Source organism: Micromys minutus (assembly GCF_963924665.1).
Source record: "Micromys minutus genome assembly, chromosome: X".
Taxonomy (NCBI): domain Eukaryota; kingdom Metazoa; phylum Chordata; class Mammalia; order Rodentia; family Muridae; genus Micromys; species Micromys minutus.
Window position 1 is genome coordinate 27,706,773 of NC_137970.1, and position 18,186 is coordinate 27,724,958.

The 18,186-nt window shown below is 37.6% G+C and overlaps 1 protein-coding gene across 9 annotated transcripts in view; it reads left to right on the forward strand.

Moving 5' to 3' along the window:
- The window catches only part of REPS2 (RALBP1 associated Eps domain containing 2), a gene marked incomplete at both ends in the record, with an annotated part of 213,101 nt that overhangs the window by 146,521 nt on the left and 48,394 nt on the right, over positions 1-18,186 (forward strand). For all 9 annotated transcript variants that reach the window (XM_080910746.1, XM_080910748.1, XM_080910752.1 and 6 more), the window contains one exon: positions 6,135-6,196. In XM_080910746.1, the coding sequence (XP_080766872.1) occupies positions 6,135-6,196 (62 nt within the window). The remainder of the gene's footprint in view (positions 1-6,134; positions 6,197-18,186) is intronic.

Sequence of the window (18,186 nt, forward strand, 5' to 3'; positions counted from 1 at the left end):
AATATTTTTGTAGCAACCAAAACAATACCTAGTACATAGTAATTATTTAAGTATTTCTGGAATAAATCTTATTTTATTAATGATATATAATTTAAAGTTTTCTACTAGTATAGGTCAAGTCTTTTTAAAATAATTTTTCCATTGTTTATTCTGTACTTATGTTGGAATATTTTAAACAGATATCTAGTATTACTTAATCACCTGATTATATTTAAGAATGAGAGTTATGCTAATTAGGGTATATAAAATGGATGACATTTGTCAAATATGGGCATAAAGGTAGATTATTTAACAGGACAAAATTGTTGAAATATACGTATATATAATATATTTATACATATTTTTGTTCTATCTTCGTCGCTGATCAGATTCCTTAGAAAACATATTCTTTTAAAAATCTTTGCATATTATTTTTTCAGGGACTAGAAGGGAAGAGGTTTGAAAGGATTTTAATATCTAGAAAATATGCATTTTTTTCTTACTAAACTGTCTCCTCAAATTTGTGTAATATCTTGCTTCTTTTTTGCATAATAAGCTAAGAATAAAATTAGTTGTGTGTATTGAAACTGTTATATATTACAAAAATATTAGTGTATGCTCAAGCCAGACAGCAGAGCTAGGAATTAATCTTACTTCTGCTTCTTGGTAGTGCCCTCATGTATCTGGCCGAAACAAAAGAGAAGTGAAGGACCCATTTTCTACCCAGACATCAAGTATCACCACAGGCAAAGTTACAAAAAAATATGTTTCTAAAAATTACCAAAACAAACAAAAACAAGATAACAAAATACTTAGTGTCTAAAATTTGGTGACTGGAGTCATAGTGTAATAAGTATGGCCGAGAAAACAATGGCTTAGTTGGACAATAAGTCTTAGAAAATTGTCCCAAGCACATCACAGTTAGACAAAGTTTTTCAAGAAATGAGAGAAAAAAAAGGTAGTAAAAAGAAACACTGAGGATTGGGCAAAGTTAATTTGGGATTCCACAAAGTTCAAAAGTTCCATAAAGCTCCGGAGGGTAAGGAAAGAATAAGATCAAGTAGGGCATGCACAGGTAATGGGAAAGTTTGATATTTCAGAGTATCAGAAAGAAAGTTCTTCAAAACAACCAGAGAGAAAACTAGCTAATGAGTAGTGATTTGACTGACACTTGGCCTTTCAACAAGATAGTGAAATTCTATACTCGATATATTATAAGACTGTATGTCAATAATCAAATTTGCTACTAATGGGCATTTAGTAAAGAAAGTCCAGGACAAGAAATCAGAAGGCAAATTAAGATATTTTAAACACTAAATGATATAGCACCACATATAAAACGTAGGAGATTTTAATAAAAAGTAATTAAAATAGAATCTATAATTCTATCTCAGTATAAAAAGAAAAAAACCTATAAACTAATAATCTGAGCAGACAGTTTCAGGTAGAACAAGGCAAGGCCAAAGCATGTCAATGAATGATTAATGAAATATAAAACAAGCACACAATATAGAGGATTGTTCTATTAGTCAAGTTTCTCTAGAGTAACAGAACTTAAAGAATGATTCTCTTTATTTTCATATAGGAAAGATATTTATTAGAATGACTTACAAGCTGCACTCCAGCTAGTATAACAATGGCTGCCTATGAAGAGAAATTCCAAGAATGCAGTGGCTGCTCAGTCCACGAGGCTGGGTGTCTCAGCTGGTTCTTAGTAGATGCTGGCATCTTGAAGGAGTAAGCTCTAATGCCAGTGAAGAAATGAACTTGCTAGTGAAGTGAGGGCAAACAGGCAAAGAGCAAAAGCTTCCTTCTTCCATGTCCTTATATAGGCTTCCAGCAGAAGGTGTGGCCCACAATAAAGATGAATCATCCTTTGTTATGATCTGGATTAAAGGTGTGTCTTCCTATCTCAAAGACTGAATTAGAAGTGGATCTTCTACTTCAAATTAAGCAAAAAACAGAACAAAACAAAACAAAACAAAAAAAAAAAAAACCCCAAAAACAAAAACAAAAACTTCCATATGTCTCTGCTGGAGAGTTTTAATTTGATAGTTCAGAAAACATTTCTTACTCTGTTCAACCTGGTGCAGAAAAATGAGGAATAGGAGGATGCTTTGCAGTCAAATCAAGCATAACCAAGGGTTATATGAAAAAGAAAAATCATGACTGTTTGTGCCACCTATTAATATGGTTGCAAAAAAGCAAAATCTTACCCAAGAGATAGAAAAATCTCAGCAATATAAATTAGGTCTTGCTTTCATGTTAGAAAATCCATAATGCCATTATCTCATTATAAGAAATTGTATTATTATATGAGTGGATACAGTTGCAGTGCTAGTTAACATACACCATCAGGTTGTCATGGAAAAAATATCTAAATAAGAATAGATGCGGGGGGGGGGGGGGCTGGAGAAATGGCTCAGTGGCACTAACTGCTTTTCCAGAGGTCCTGAGTTCAATTACCAGCAACCACATGGTGGCTCACAACCATCTGTAATGGGATCCAATGCCCTCTTCTGGTGTGTCTGAAGATAGTGACAGCGTACTTATAATAAATACATAAATAAATAAATAAATAAATAAATCTTTTAAAAGAAGAATAGGTGGGAATTTTCGTAAGTTATTAGAGGATATCTACTAAAACTATAGAAAACACTATCAGGTGAACCTGTGCATATTTTTTTTTTGAAGGAAAGACTGGCATATCCATTGTCACCATTTAAAAAAATCATTTCTTTGGCTTTTGAGACAGGGTCTTGTTGTATATCTTAGGTGGCCATGAACTTAAGATCCCACTCTATCAACCTTCCCAGGACTGAGATAGCAATTGTGAGGCAGCACCCTCCACTTTTAATTATCACCATTTAAATTCAGCCTTGGGGTTGGAGAGATAGCCCAGTGCTTGTGAGCACTGGCTTTTATGCAGAGGACATGGGTTCAATTTTCAGCACTTAAATGATGGCTCACAATAGCCTGATTTCAGTACCAGAGGATTGAGTCTCCTGGCTTCCACAGGCACAGCATTCATGTGCTAAACAGGCCTATGTGTAGGAAAACCAGCAATATATAAAAAACAAAATAAATACTTTAAAAATTAAATTCAGCTTTATAGTATTTGTGTGAGATAGGTATGGATGGGTGGGAAAAAGTAGTAAGGTACTGAAGTGAGGAAATGAAATTGTTAATAATATTGTGATGCAGTATATTTGTGTCCCCCTATTTTAGTATTAAGGAACATAAACTGTTATATTTTCTTAAAAGATTCAGAAGGAAGAATGCACACAAGCCCAATGTACTATTTTACTGTTTGAAGTTTAGTTGTAAGGAACTGTGATATGGTATCCGTATCCCAGAGTGGCTTCAGACTTGTGGCACTACAAGTATGTACCCATACTCATTTTAGGATTCTATTTGAAATGAGCTCAATGCTTTACAAGTCAGAATTTGGGGCAATTTTCAGTGAATTTCAAACAATAAAATTGAATAATGATTTTTTTAAAAAAAGAACATAATCAGATCTGGATCTGGATTTATGTTATTTCTTTAGCAGTTCAAGATAGAGGGTGGAGCGAGTCATGGGGCCCTCCTCCCCTTTTTTTGTTTCCTGTATCTCAGAGATAACCTCCTTTGTTGCCTAATTTTCTTGTGGTCCCAAAACTCTTCTTACATGTTTTGTTCCAGTATTATGGAAATTGTTGTTTCATATGTTTTTTTTTTCTGTGTTTGATTGCTTCAGCTGGGTGAGGATATGTGTTCTTTATTACTCCATCTTGGCTGGAAGTTGAGTCAATGTACTTAAATGGCTTATAATTTCTTAAGCAGTCTTTTTTGATAACTGCAGTTTATTGCTTGGCATTTTCTTTAGAAAGTGCACAAATTTTGCTTGTGTATTTGTTTTGTTTTAAAAGTAACTGGTAGCAATTGAAAGGCCTTACCTGTGAGGACATTAGGTGCTCTGAGATGGGTTATCCTTACAGCTCTAAACATTCTCTTCTGCTCTATGCTCTTACTGATGCCTGTTCAGCCTGTGGAGTTATGACCCACTGATATGTTTTAAAAATTATAATGAGGGGCATATCCCAGGTTGACACACTTGTTGGTACTCTATCCATACACTAGCCAAGAATAAGCATTCCTGTGACATTATTCGGAGCTAGATCTATGGAAAGCACCATGTTCCATCTTTGGGCTTGTCTGATCCAGAGAAGCCAAATTAATTTGAAAGTACAAGAATATATATGCTCTTGGTATACTAGCTATTATTTCTATTTTAACAATGTCATACTTCTATTAATTCTGTGATTCTATTCAATGTGTTTTGATCAAATTTAATCTCATTTCTGCCTGATCTTTCTCACTCCCCCTACTCCATGTACCCCCTCTTTTTAATAACTCAGGGGTGTCTAATATATTGCCCATGTGCTTCTGGCTATGGGGCCATCTACTGGATCATGGCAGACCTACAAACAGCCATATATTAAGGAAAATGGACTCTGTGCCCTCTAGAAGCCATATACTACTGTCAGTTGTTCTTCATGAGGTTCCTCCCCCTCCATGATGGAATGTTGACTGGCTTGGCCTTGTGCAGTCCTGTGCAGCAACCAGAGCAGCTGTGCATTCATGAGTGCAGTGGCCCTGTTGTGTCTAGAAGATGCTGTTTTGCTTCAGCTCTTCCCAATCTCTGGCTCTTACAATCTTTCCTGTTCTTTCTTCCATGATGGTGCCTGAGCCTTGTAAAGGGGCTCTTGTTTTTAAGGTACAGAGCATTGTCTAATATTAGTGCAGTTATCACAGACTTGTGAATAAACTATGTACAGTTATGTAGATCCAGTGTTTTCAGAGTAGTTTGTAAACAATGTGGTTTAACTTGACACTGTATGGTTATAAGTTTACCTTTTCTGTGTGATTTCATTAAAATTTCATACCAGTTGTTTATTCACATTGTTAAGTTAGAATTCAGACATTCTTGGCTTCCTCAGATATTCTCTGTATCTCATAAGATCAAAGAAAATGTTAGACTTCAACTTTATCCCAAAAGATCATTCAGATGTGGCCAGATTATTTTAGAATTATATTTAGTTATCATTGCTAGTAACAATTAGAAAGGGAAAAAAAGAGAAAGATTTGAAATCAGTAAAGCCAAGCCATCATTTTTGGCTTTTTCTCCTGTTGGTCAGTCCATTTCTTCATTGGTGGTAGAGCTGCTGAGCCCAGGCCCCTCCTTTGCTGCAGCCTACGCACCAAACTAATGAGAAATAATGACTGAAAGCTAGTGAGAAATATGAGAACCCAAAGAAGATTCCATCCGGCCTGATTCATTTGGACCTGGTTGATTTAAATATGCATAACTAACATCAGAATAAGGACTCAACCACATTTTCTATGCTAAGTCGGCTCTTGCTAAAAAAAATGTTTTCCTTATTTTTAAAATGTTTTTAATTGAACAACTTTATTTTAAAAAACAAAGATAAATGTACAGATTTTAAGCATGTTTGCATAAAAGTATATGAATACATTTTTGTTAGTACTTGGTTTTTCCTAATCTTTGCCACCATCATAAATATTTGAATTCTGGGTATTATGAAGATGAAAAGGGTATTGGAAATGGTATGTGTTATTTTTTACTGGAATATGTTTGTTGTATGTTGCGTAACAATGTGTTTCAAGTATATCTTGTGCTTTGACTGTGTTCACCCTCCTATTCGTTCCTATTGGTCTCCCTGCCTTTCATCCCTTCTGGTAGGTCTCGTCTCTTCCTTTAGTTTTCTTTCTACTTCCGTAGTTTAGGATCTGTAAATGAGAGAAAACAGATGGTATTTGTCTTTCTGAATCTGACTTATTCCCTTAATATAATGATTTTTAGTTGTACCCATTTTCTAGCACATGATAGCATTTCATTTTCTGTATTGTTGAATAAGAATATATAAACGCACACCAGTTTTTTTTTATGCATTTATCTGCTGCTGATGGATACCTATGCTTATAATTTTGTTATTGTGAATAGCATACACCTAGGGAAAAAAACTAAGCCTTCAAAGGGAGTTAATAAATGTAAACATGCAAATGCTGTCAGTATTATTAGTTGAATACATTTTTTTGTCTTTGTATGGAAAGGTTGTTCTTAATTGTCTTTTTGTTTTTTGGTTTTTTAGCTGCTAACTCAGGATTGTTACCCCAACCACCGGCACTTCCTCCGAGACCATGTCCAACACAGGTAGGTGACATATTTGATTTTTGCAAACTGTTGTCCTACCAATATGCTACTTTGCATTGAAGTCTATAGTAATTTCTGGATTAAGAAACTTGCAATTCATTTCTCCCAATTCAGGTATAGTCTCACATGGAAAAGGGAGATTCTTTAGTAAGCTAACAGTTAAACTTTCAGTTTCAGTTCCTGAGAGTTGCCTGTGGTTTTTATACACAGAGAGAAGTAGAAAGGGTGTATCTGAAATTGAAGTCAGGGGACATGAGTGTTCTGAATAGAATATGATTTTTTATTGGATATTATCTGTATTTACATTTCAAATATTATCCACTTTCCCCCCACTACCACCTCCCCTCCCTTTCCACTTCCTTCCACGAAGGTGCACCTTCTTCCAACCCCCTCTCCCACCTCAGCTCCCTGGCGTTCCACCTACACTGGGAAAATGAGCCTTCAGTGGACCCAAGGCCATTGATGCTCAACATGGCCATCCTCTGCTACATATGCAACTGGAGTCATGGGTCTCTCCATGTGGTTGGTGTTTTAGTCCCTGGGAGTTCTGGAGGGTTTGATTGGTTGGTAATGTTCTTCCCATGGGGCTGCAAACCCTTTCTACTCTTTCAGTCATTTCTCCAGCTCCCTCATTAGGATCCCCGAGCTCAAACTGATGTTTAGCTGCAAGCATCCTCAGCTGTATCTGTATGATTCTGGCAGAGCCTCTGAGGAGACATCCATATCGGGCTCCTGACACTAAGCACTTAGCATCATAAATAGTGCCTGGGTTTGGCTGCTGCATATGGGGTGGATGCCCAGGTGATGTAGTCTCTGGATTTTTTTTCTTCAATCCCTGCTCCTCTATTTGCCCTATTATTTCCTCCCATGAGTGTTTTTTCTCCTTTCTAAGAAGGATTGAGGCATCCACATTCTGGCCTTCCTTCTTTTTGAGTTTCATAAGGATTGTGAATTGTTTCTTGGTATTCAGAGCTTTTTGGGACTAGTGTTCTTCTTTCTCCACATCCTCGCCAGCATCTGCTGTCAACTGAGTTTTGATCTTTGCCATTCTGACTGTTGTGAGGTGGAATATCAGGGTTGTTTTGATTGGCATTTCCCTGATGACTAGGGGATGTTGAACATTTCTTTAGGGGCTTCTCAGCCAATTGATATTCCTCAGTTGAGAATTCTTTGTTTAGCTCTCTACTCCATTTTTAATAGGATTATTTGATATATATTATTTGAGATTTTTGTATATATTGGATTTTAGTCCTCATTGGCAAAGATCTTTTCTTATTCTGTTGGTTGCCATTTGACAGTGTCCCTTACAGAAGCTTTGCAATTTCATGAGGTCCTATCTCTCAATTCTGGATCTTAGAGCATAAGCCATTGGTGTTCTGTTCAGGAAGTTTTCCCCTTTGCCTATGTGTTCTAAGCTCTTCCTTACTTTCTCTTCTAATAGTTTCAGTGTACCTGATTTTATGTGGAGGCCTTTTTTTAAAACTTTATTTTAAAAAACAAAGATAAATGTACAGATTTTTAAGCATTTTTGCATAAAAGAATACAAATACATTTTTATAAGGTTTTAATTAAGTATTTATGGGTTCATATACATACACACACATATATATGTAACAATAATATAGGAAAAGAGGTTATTAATTTGAGGAGATAGGAGAGAAACTGGGAGGGGCTGTAGGGAGGAAAGGGGAATATGACACAGTTCTATTTTAATTAAAATATATTCTTTTTTTCCTTTTTTTCTTGATCTTCACAGTCTGTGGGTTCTTTCTGGGGTGTTCAGAGCTTTCTGGGGTTAGTATCCAATTGTCAGTGATTGCATATTATGTCTGTTCTTTTGTGACTAGGTTATCTCACTCAGGATGATATTCTCTAGATGCATCCATTTTCTTGAGAATTTTGTTAGGCCATTGTTTCTGATAGCTGATACATTGTGTAAATGTATCACAATTTTTGTATCCATTCATCTACTGAAGGACATCTGGGTTCTTTCCAGCTTCTGGCTATTATAAATAGAGCTGCTATGAACATTGTGGTGCATGTATCTTTGTTGTGTGTTGGAGTGTCTCTGGGGTAAATGCCCAGAAGTGGAATAACTGGGTCTTCAGGTAGTACTATGTCCACTTTTCTGAGGAACCAACCACCAGACTTATTTCCAGAGTGGTTGTACCAGTTTACAACCCCACCAACAGTGGAGGAGTGTTCCTCTTTCTCCACATCCTCGCCAGCATCTGTTCTCATCTGAGGTTTGGATCTTGGCCAATCTGACTGGTGTGAGGTGGAATCTCAGGGTTGTTTTGATTTGCATTTCCCTGATGACTAAGGATGTTGAGCACTTCCTTAGATGCTTCTCAGCCATTCGATATTCCTCAATTGAGAACTTTTTGTTTAAGTCTGTACCCCATTTTTTAATAGGGTTGTTTGTTTCTCTGGTATCTTGCTTTTTGAGTTCTTTGTATACCTTGGATATTAGGCCTCTATCTGATGTGGGGTTGGTAAATATCTTTTCGCACTCTGTTGGCTGCCATCTTGTTTTTATGATAGTGTCTTTAGCCTTACAGAAACTTTGCAATCTCATTAAGTCCCATTGACCTTAGAGCATCAGCCATTGGAGTTTTGTTCAGGACAGTTTCTACTGTGCCTATGTGTTCTAAGGTTTTCCCTACTTTCTCATCTAATAGTTTCAGTGTATCTGGTTTAATGTGGAGATCTTTGATCCACTTACAATTGAGCTTTGTACAAGGAGATAAGAAAGGGTCTATTTTCATTTTTCTGCATGCTGAGTGCCAGTAGGACCAATATCATTTGTTGAATAGGCTGTCCTTTTTCGATTGAATGTTTACAGCTCCTTTGTCAAAAATCAGGTGACCATATACGTGAGGGCTCATTTCTGGATCTTCTATTCTATTCCATTGATCCACGTGCCTATTTCTCTATCAGTACCATGCAGTTTTCAGCACAATTGCCTTGTAATATAGCTTGAGGTCAGGGATAGTGATTCCTGCAGATGTTTTCTTGTTGTTGAGGATGGATTTCGCTATTCTAGGTCTTTTGTTATTACAGATGAAATTGCACATTGCTCTTTCCAATTCCTTGAAGAACTGGGTTGGAATTTTGATGGGGATTTCATTGAATCTGTAGATTGCTTTTGGTAAGATGGCCATTTTTAAAATGTTGATCCTTTCAATTCTTGAGCATGGGAGATCTTTCCATTTTCTGAGAACTTCCTCGATTTCCTTCTTTAGAGGTTTGAAGTTCTTGCCATACAGGTCCTTCATTTGCTTAGTTAGAGTCACACCAAGGTATTTCATAGTTTTTGTGACTATTGTGAAGGGTATCTTTTCCCTAATTTCTTTCTCCACATGTTTGTACTTTGAATATAGGAAGGCTACTGATTTGTTTGAGTTAATTTTATATGTGGACACTTTGCTCAACTTGTTTATCAGCTGTAGGAGTTCTCTGGTGGAATTTGTTGGGTCGGTTAAGTACACTATCATGCCATCTGCAAACAGTGATGTTTTTACTTCATCCTTTCCAATTTGTATCCCTTTGATTTCCTTTTGCTGTCTAATTGCTGAGATCCTCCTCAATTTCTTTCTTTAGAGGTTTGAAGTTCTTGCCATACAGGTCCTTCATTTGCTTAGTTAGAGTCACACCAAGGTATTTCATAGTTTTTGTGACGATTGTGAAGGGTACGTTTTCCCTAATTTCTTTCTCCACATGTTTGTCCTTTGAGTACAGGAAGGCTACTGATTTGTTTGAGTTAATTTTGTATCCAGCCACTTTGCTGAACTTGTTTATCAGCTGTAGGAGTTCTCTGGTGGAATTTTTGGGGTCACTCAAGTACACTATCATGTCATCGGCAAAGAGTGATGTTTTTATCTCTTCCTTTCCGATTTGTATCCCCTTGATCTCCTTTTGCAGTCTAATTGCTCCAGCCAGGACTTCCAGTACTATGTTGAATAGGTAGGGGGAGAGTGGGCAGCCCTGTCGAGTCCCTGATTTTAGTGGGATTGCTTCAAGTTTCTCGCCATTAAGTTTGATGTTGGCTGTTGGTTTGCTGTATATTGCTTTTATTATGTTTAAGTATGGGCCTTGGATTCCTGTTCTTTCCAGGACTTTTAACATTAAGGGGTGTTGGATTTTGTCGAATGCTTTCTCAGTGTCTAGTGAGATGACCATGTGATTTTGGTCTTTGAGTTTGTTTATATGGTGGATTACGTTGATGGATTTCTGTATGTAAAACCATCCCTGCATCCCAGGGATGAAGCCTACTTGGTTATGATGAATGATCGTTTTGATGTGTTCTTGGATTCTGTTTGCAATGATTTTGTTGAGTATTTTTGCATCAATGTTCATAAGTGAGATTGGTCTGAAGTTCTCTTTCCTTGTAGGGTCTTTGTGTGGTTTAGGTACGAGGGTTATTGTAGCCTCAAAAAATGAGTTGGGTAATATTCCATCTGATTCTATCTTTTGGAATAGTTTGGCAAGTATTGGTGTTATATCCTCAATAAAAGTCTGATAAAATTCTGCACTAAACCAGTCTGGACCTGGGCTTTTTTTGGTTGGGAGGCTTTTGATGACTTCTTCTATTTCTTTAGGTGTTATAGGGTTATTTAGATGGTTTACTTGGTCCTGGTTTAACTTTGGGACCTTGTATCTATCTATGAATTCATCCATTTCCTCCAGATTTTCCAATTTTGTGGAGTATAAGTTTTTGTAGTAGGATCTGATGATTTCTTGAATTTCCTCAGTTTCAGTTGTTAAGTCCCCACTTTCCTTTCTGATTTTGTTAATTTGAATACTCTCTCTTTGCCCTCTAGTTAGTCTGGCTAGGGGTTTATCAATCTTGTTGATTTTCTCAAAGAACCAACTCTTGGTTTTGTTGATTTTTTCAATGGTTCTTTTTGTTTCTATTTGGTCTATTTCTGCCCTAATTTTGATTATTTCTTGCCGTCTACTCTTTTTGGGTATATCTGCTTCCTTTTGTTCTAGGGCTTTTAGCTGTGCTGTCAGGTTGCTGATGTGAGCTCTCTCCAGTTTCTTTTTGGAAGCACTTAGGGCTATGAGTTTTCCTCTCAATACTGCTTTCATTGCATACCATAGGTTTGGGTATGTTGTGTTTTCGTTTTCGTTGAATTCTAGAAAATCCTTAATTTCTTTCTTTATTTCTTCTTTGACCCTGCTATCCTTTAACGGAGCATTTTTTAGTTTCCATGTGTATGTGGGCTTTTTGTTGTCTTTGTTGTTGTTAAAGACCAGCCTTAGACCATGGTTATCTGAGAATGCATGGGAGAATTTCAGTCTTCTTATATCTATTGAGGCTCATTTTGTGACCAATTATGTGGTCAGTTTTTGAGAAGGTGCCATTAGGTGCTGAGAAGAAGGTGTATTCTTTTTTTTTTTTTTTTTTTTTTAGGATGATATGTTCTGTAGATATCTATTAATTCCAATTGATTCATAACCTCTGCTAGTTTTGCAGTGTCCTTGTTCAGTTTCTGTTTCCATGATATGTCCATTGGTGAGAGTGGGGTATTGATGTTTCCCACTATTATTGTGTGGGGTGAAATGTATTTTTTGACCTTTAGTAGGGTTTCCTGTATGAATGTGGGTGCTTTTGTATTTGGAGCATATATGTTAAGGATTGAGAGTTCCTCCTGACAGATTTCCCCTGTAATGAGTAAAAAGTGTCCTTCCTTAACTTTTTTGATAACTTTTGGTTGCAAATTTACTTTATTCGATATTAGAATAGCCACTCCAGCTTGCTTCTTGGGGCTGTTTGCTTGGAAGTTTTTTTTCCCACCCTTTTACTCTGAGATAGTGTCTGTCTTTGTCTGTGAGATGAGTTTCCTATATGGAGCAAAATGCTGGATTTTGTTTATGTATCCAGTCTGATAGCCTATGTCTTTTTTATTGGGGAGTTGAGTCCATTTAGGTTAATAGATATCAAGGAATAGTGGTTGCTGTTTCCTGTCATTATTGCCTTTGTAGCTTGAGTTGTGTCTGTGTCTCTTTCTTCTTTTGGTTTTCTTGATTAGGAGATTTCTTGTTTTTACTAGGATGTAGTTCCCCTCATTGTATTGGGTTTTCCACCTATAATTCATTGTAGTACTGGGTTTGTGGTCAGATATTGTATAAATTTAGATTTGTCTTGAAATATCTTCATCTCTCCATCTATGGTGATTGATAGTTTTGCTGGGTATAGCAGCTTGGGCTGGCACTTGTGCTCTCTTAGGGTGTGCATGATGTCTGTCCAGGATCTTCTAGCTTTCATAGTCTCTGTTGAGAAAGCGGGTGTGATTTTGATTGGTCTGCCTTTATATGTTACCTGACCTTTTTCCCTTACTGCTTTTAGTATTCTTTCTTTGGTTTGGGCACTTGGTGTTGTGACTGTTATGTGTCGGGAGGAATTTCTTTTCTGGTCCAACCTATTTGGAGTTCTGAAGGCTTCTTTTATGCTTGTGGTCATCTCATTCTTAAGGGTAGGGAATTTTTCTTCTACGATTTTGTTGAAGATATTTACTGTGCCTCTTAGTTGATATTCTTCTCCCTCTTCTATTCCTATTATCCTTAGGTTTGGTCTTTTCATTGTGTCCTGGATCTCGTGGACATTTTGGGTTAGGAGCTTTTTGGTTTTTGCATCTTCTCTGACTGTTTTGTCTATGTTTTCAGTGTTGTCTTTGGCTCCTGAGATTCTCTCTTCCATCTCTTGTAGTCTGTTGGAAATGCTTGCATCTGTGACTCCTGATTTCTTTTTTAGGATTTCTACTTCTTGGGTTGTTTTCTTTATTGCGTCCATTTCTGTTTTAAATTCCTTCTTCCATTCCTTCATCTCTTTGGCTCTGTTTTCTTCTAGTTCTTTGAGTTCTTTGAGTGTTTTTCTTGTTTCTTCTTTAAAAGCTTCTAATTCTTTATTCTTTTCTTCCTGTACTTGTTTAAGGATCTCCATCATCATCTTGAGGCAGGATTTCATTTCTGAGTCTTCTTTTCCTGGAGTGTTTTTCATTCCGCTGTTTGCTGTGATGGGAAAGCTGGGTTCTAGTGTTGCCAGGTTGTCTTGGTTTCCCTGGGGTACGTTCTTTCCCTTTCCTCTTTCCATCTTGTTGTCAGTTATTGTTTCTTGCCTTTCCCTTGTACCTGGCCTGTGTCCCTGGATCTCAGCTGGTCCAGGTGGTGGATGGTCTAAGCCCTGTTCTGCACCCCAAAGCCGCCTGGTGGGAACAGAGGTCCCAATGCTGGGTTCCTGGTCCCTGGATCAGGCAGGGCAGGGGCGCACTTTCCGTGAGCACTCGGCAGAGATCTCTCTACCCCCTGGCTACTCGGATCACCTTCTCACCAGGCCTTTATCTCCGGGGCTCCGCTGGTCCAGCCTCCCCAAACTCTTATGAAGTAGGTACTAGTATTATTCTTTTTCTTATTTACAAGGAAATTGGTTCATGCCAGGTTTAAGCAAGTTACTCAGGGACCATAGCTAGTAAATAGTAGAGCCCTTCCCAAACTGAGGTGTTTACACCATCTTTCTTTCAATCCTGGGAGTTTAAATTTCTATATGTACATAAAGACTGATGGTAGATCTGTTGTGCTCACTTGTACCTGAGACTTTTTTCACACCCTCCTGCAGAAGGCACAGAGAAAATGACACTCTCACTTTGTATTACAGCAAACCTGGACTTGGTCACAATAGCATTAGCAGGCATTCTGGGATGCCAGTCTAGAAAGCACTGCTGCTCCTAGCTGCCCTTATCTGAGATGGTTGCCCAGAGCATCTTGCATGCTTGGCGTTTAGTGAGTGAGAATTTGACAAGGAGAACTGGGAATTCTCAAGTTGATATTAATGAATAAGTCTGCCCTGTTATTTACCAGATTCCCAGAAAGACATAAGTGCTGAGCTCGGCATTCAGCTTCAATTTCCAGTTTTCAAACTACAGGAGCAGGTGTGTAAGAAATGTAGGCAGAAAATTCCCAGACCACTTTTCTCTTCTTACTTTTCTTTGTTCACTGTAAATTGGACATATCTATCTAATACATGAAGTCCTGAATAATAAACATGGGCTTGCATTTAGTTTTGTGCCATGCCCAACTGCGAACAGCTAAATAGCCATATCCATGTGACATCAGAGTGTTTCCAAAGTTACCTGTGATGAAACAATCTGGGAGATATTAATAGGGGTTTGTGGTCAAATGAATTTGCAAGGCACTTTACCTAACTCCTCTAGGAGATTGACAGTACACATAAACCCACCAAAGGCTTTAAAGTCTTAAACACAAAACAAAGGTCAGTTTTGTAAAGCCTGACAGTTTCTTAGCTTTTCCAACCATTTCTTATTTCAAAAGCACTTATTTTTGTTCCAAGGGCTTAGTGGTAAGAAAACACTAGAACACTTACCTTAAAGTCCTGCTTTGAATGTTGGCAAATTGCTCTCATCTGCTACCTCATTAGTGTATTATGTTATTAAAGTTAAATTCTACATGTTACATGAATAGCCTCCCTTGAAGAATTGAAAGTGAAGGCTGATCCCATGTGCTTTGGCTAGGACTTTCTAATTGTCCCAATTTCAGTCTGTTTCATTTCCCTCTCATGTCTCTGTTCCTTTTTGTTCACTCTCTCATGAAGTTATTTTCATCACTGTGTAGTCAATTTTACTGTGGACACCTTAAACATTTCTGCAGCCTGCTTTTGCTTTATTAAGTGGTTTTGATTTTTTTTTTTTTTTGCTGTATATGGACCATCAATCTGACCTTGGAAATACATTCTTGACTATGGACATATATCCATGGGGGCTTTTATGAGGTTTAGACTGTAGTAGAACCACCAGGCACTTAGAGGAGAAGCTAACAAGCCTGCTATAATTTAAATGATTCTATGCTCTAAATAAGATTTAAAAATTGCTATTTTTTTGGATTTAAAATTCTATATTATGTAATATGAGTATGACAAGATTGTAGTAAACAGGAAAATATTTTATTTTCTACAAAGGAATACAAAGGAATACTGTAACAAGCCAGTGAAATGCTTCCATGTTCTCAGTATGTTCTACATACAACAAAAGTATATCTAGGGATGGGGCTGGAGCTCAGGAGTGGAACACTTGGTTAGCACATACAGACTTACTAGATTTTGTCCTCAGCACTGAAAAAACAATAAAACAAAATAAAATGAAAACCAAATGTACTTTCGCTTTTATCATTTGAGAGAGATGAAGTACAGTTTTTCAGCATATGGTGCTATGGGCTCCTCCTATGCTAAGTACCGGTGATACAGAGCTCTACTGTGCAGGAAAGGCCTCTAATGTAAGGAACAGCTGTGCAGGATGTCTTGAGACATTCAAGGAACTACCTGTGATTCAGGAGGACAGATTTCAGGGAGGAGCTGAAGTGGGTACTCTGGAGAGGGTAGTGAGGAGCTGCCCCAGTGCTTACAGAGATTTGAGGCAGTAGAAGTCCCCTCAGAAAAGTCCTGTCTGGGCACAGTAGGGGAGAGCCTACTATTGTACTTTGGCTAAGTGAACCCATCTTTAGCAATGCTAGATTTGTTTATAAGAGAATAACATGGAGTCGGGGTTTAAGCACTTGTTTACCCTGTGCAAGGTCCTCGGTTCCATCCAAACAACATTAAAAACAGAAATGTGGTTCCATTTCAACAACATTAAAAAACAAAAATGAGGTATTATCTCATTGGCAACTTTCAAATATCTGTGATGAAGTAACAAGAAAAAACATTTGCATGGTTAGCACAGAATGTTGCTAATTTTAAATTTTCATGTATTTTTCTTTATAAATTAAAAAGTTAGTGAAACAAAAGTTTTGAGACCTTTTGCTGTAGCATATTTAAATATGTAGCACATTTAACTTTTATATAGTACACAGAAGACTGACTCATACTGCCTGTGTCTGTGCAACAGGCATGAGCTTTCTGTATTTCTTTTCTCAGTTTGGGCTGTATACATACATACATACCTACATACATACACCCATACATACATGTGTGTGTCTGTGTATTAGTTACTGTGACTTCTATATCACAGTGAAAACCCAGTTAGAAAACTTTATTATTAATTAATTGTGTGTATATATGTGGGTTTGTATAGGTACTCACAGTGTCAAAAGCAGGGTGTGGGGTCCTCTAGAGCTGAAGTTACTGGAGATTGGGAGCTGCCATGTGTGTACTTGGACCTGAACCTGGGTCCTCTGCAACAATAGTACACACTCTTAACCACTGAGCCATTCATCTCTCTTGCCTATAAAATCCAGTTATAAAAATTAGTTTGCTTAGTCCAAAGCTGCTGTTTCAGAGTCAGTAGCATCTTCGAAGGCACAGTAACCATTAAGCATGATTAAGATTGAAATATAGACATTTGGTTGGTTAGAAAGCTAAGTAAACATTCAGCTTGTTCAGTTACAATTGTAAAAGACAAAGCTCTATTTTATAGTGATACAGTGCACTGGAATTTACCTGCACTGAATGGCTGTTATGGGTGGAGTCCTGAGATAATATAAGGAATCTAGGCATCCTTAGACAATTTTATTTTGTCTTTTCTTCCTAGTCAGAGATTGGTGGCTATGTGGTGGTGGTTTGTATGTGGGGTGACACCACCACCAACAATTACAGTCTTGATGACAGAATCCAATTGTTCATCCCCACAAACAGCAAGTCAAGAGTGATATGTGGTAATACACTTTACCATTAAGCCTTTTGTAACATTTCCTGCCAGTATGATTTCATTTGTAAAGAGTTCCTCCAGGATGGCTATGTGTTGCTCAGCAGCAGTTGCACCCACGCATCCATGGGTGCTTGTCAGAAATTTCAGATGTCCTTGAATCCCGCCCACAGAGAGCTGCAGCCTGGCAGACTACAAGCAGGAAACCACCTTTGTCCTGGGTTTTCCAGAGTCCTCCTCAGCCTTACCACTAGCCATTTCAAATCCTGCTGAAGCTGGAACAAGACAGAGAAAAGGCTAGTCAGATACACAGTAAAACACCACCGCCTACTCCTTCATTGCGCTGCTCTTCAAACTGACATATTTATCAGCTTTCAAAAGTACATTCTACTGCTTAATTTTTACTCCTCAACACATAAATTAATATGTATTAATAGCTATCTTTTATTCAGCAATGAAAAAGGAGGTTTTTTTCATGCTTATCACTAGGATTTTTGTTAGATGGTTTATGGATTCTGAAGGGAGCAATGTCATCCTAAGTGACATAGCTTCTTCTAAACCACACACACACACACACACACACACACACACACACACACACACACTGTGTGTGTGCAGACATATGCTTACATATAAAATAGGTGATTTAAAATAAACATGAACTTATATGATTCCTTAAGGCTTTTAAAAACATTCTTAGTGTTATTTATCCCTCTTCCTCTTCCTTGTGTATAGTCCTCCATCCTCCCTACCCAGTTAAGGCACCTACCTCACCTTTTTTCTCATTTCCCCTTTCTTAGCACTAGTATTCTGCTATTCCCTCCAAAGATTTCCTTCTCCCCCACCTCATTGTTCTTTTTTACTTTCTTTGTATCTGTAGTTACTGCATGTTATATATTCACATCCAAAAATTTGGAATTAAGAGTCACAAATAGGAGGGAATATATAGTGTTTGACTTTTGATCTGGGTTATCTCATTAAGTACGATGTTTTATAGACCCTCAAAGCAGTATGGGCTATTGCTGTTATTCTTGGTTGCCTCCCAGAAATTGAAGCTTAAATTCTATTGCTGAAGACACTATTTATTTTGAATATAGGACTTAGAAGAATTGAGCTGGGTCTGACCTAGAAGCCGCCTACCTGAAGACTAGCTTTCAGAGTAATAGAAACTGCCAAGGAAGAAAAGGGATCATTAGTCTTACCCATCTGTAATGCCTGTGGACCACAACCAAGACAAGAATGCATGATGCAGTGGTGGCATTTTTTCCTGGGGGTAACCAACAGCCATCTAATTGATATAATGCTTTCTCGGTAGAAGGAAAATCATGCCTT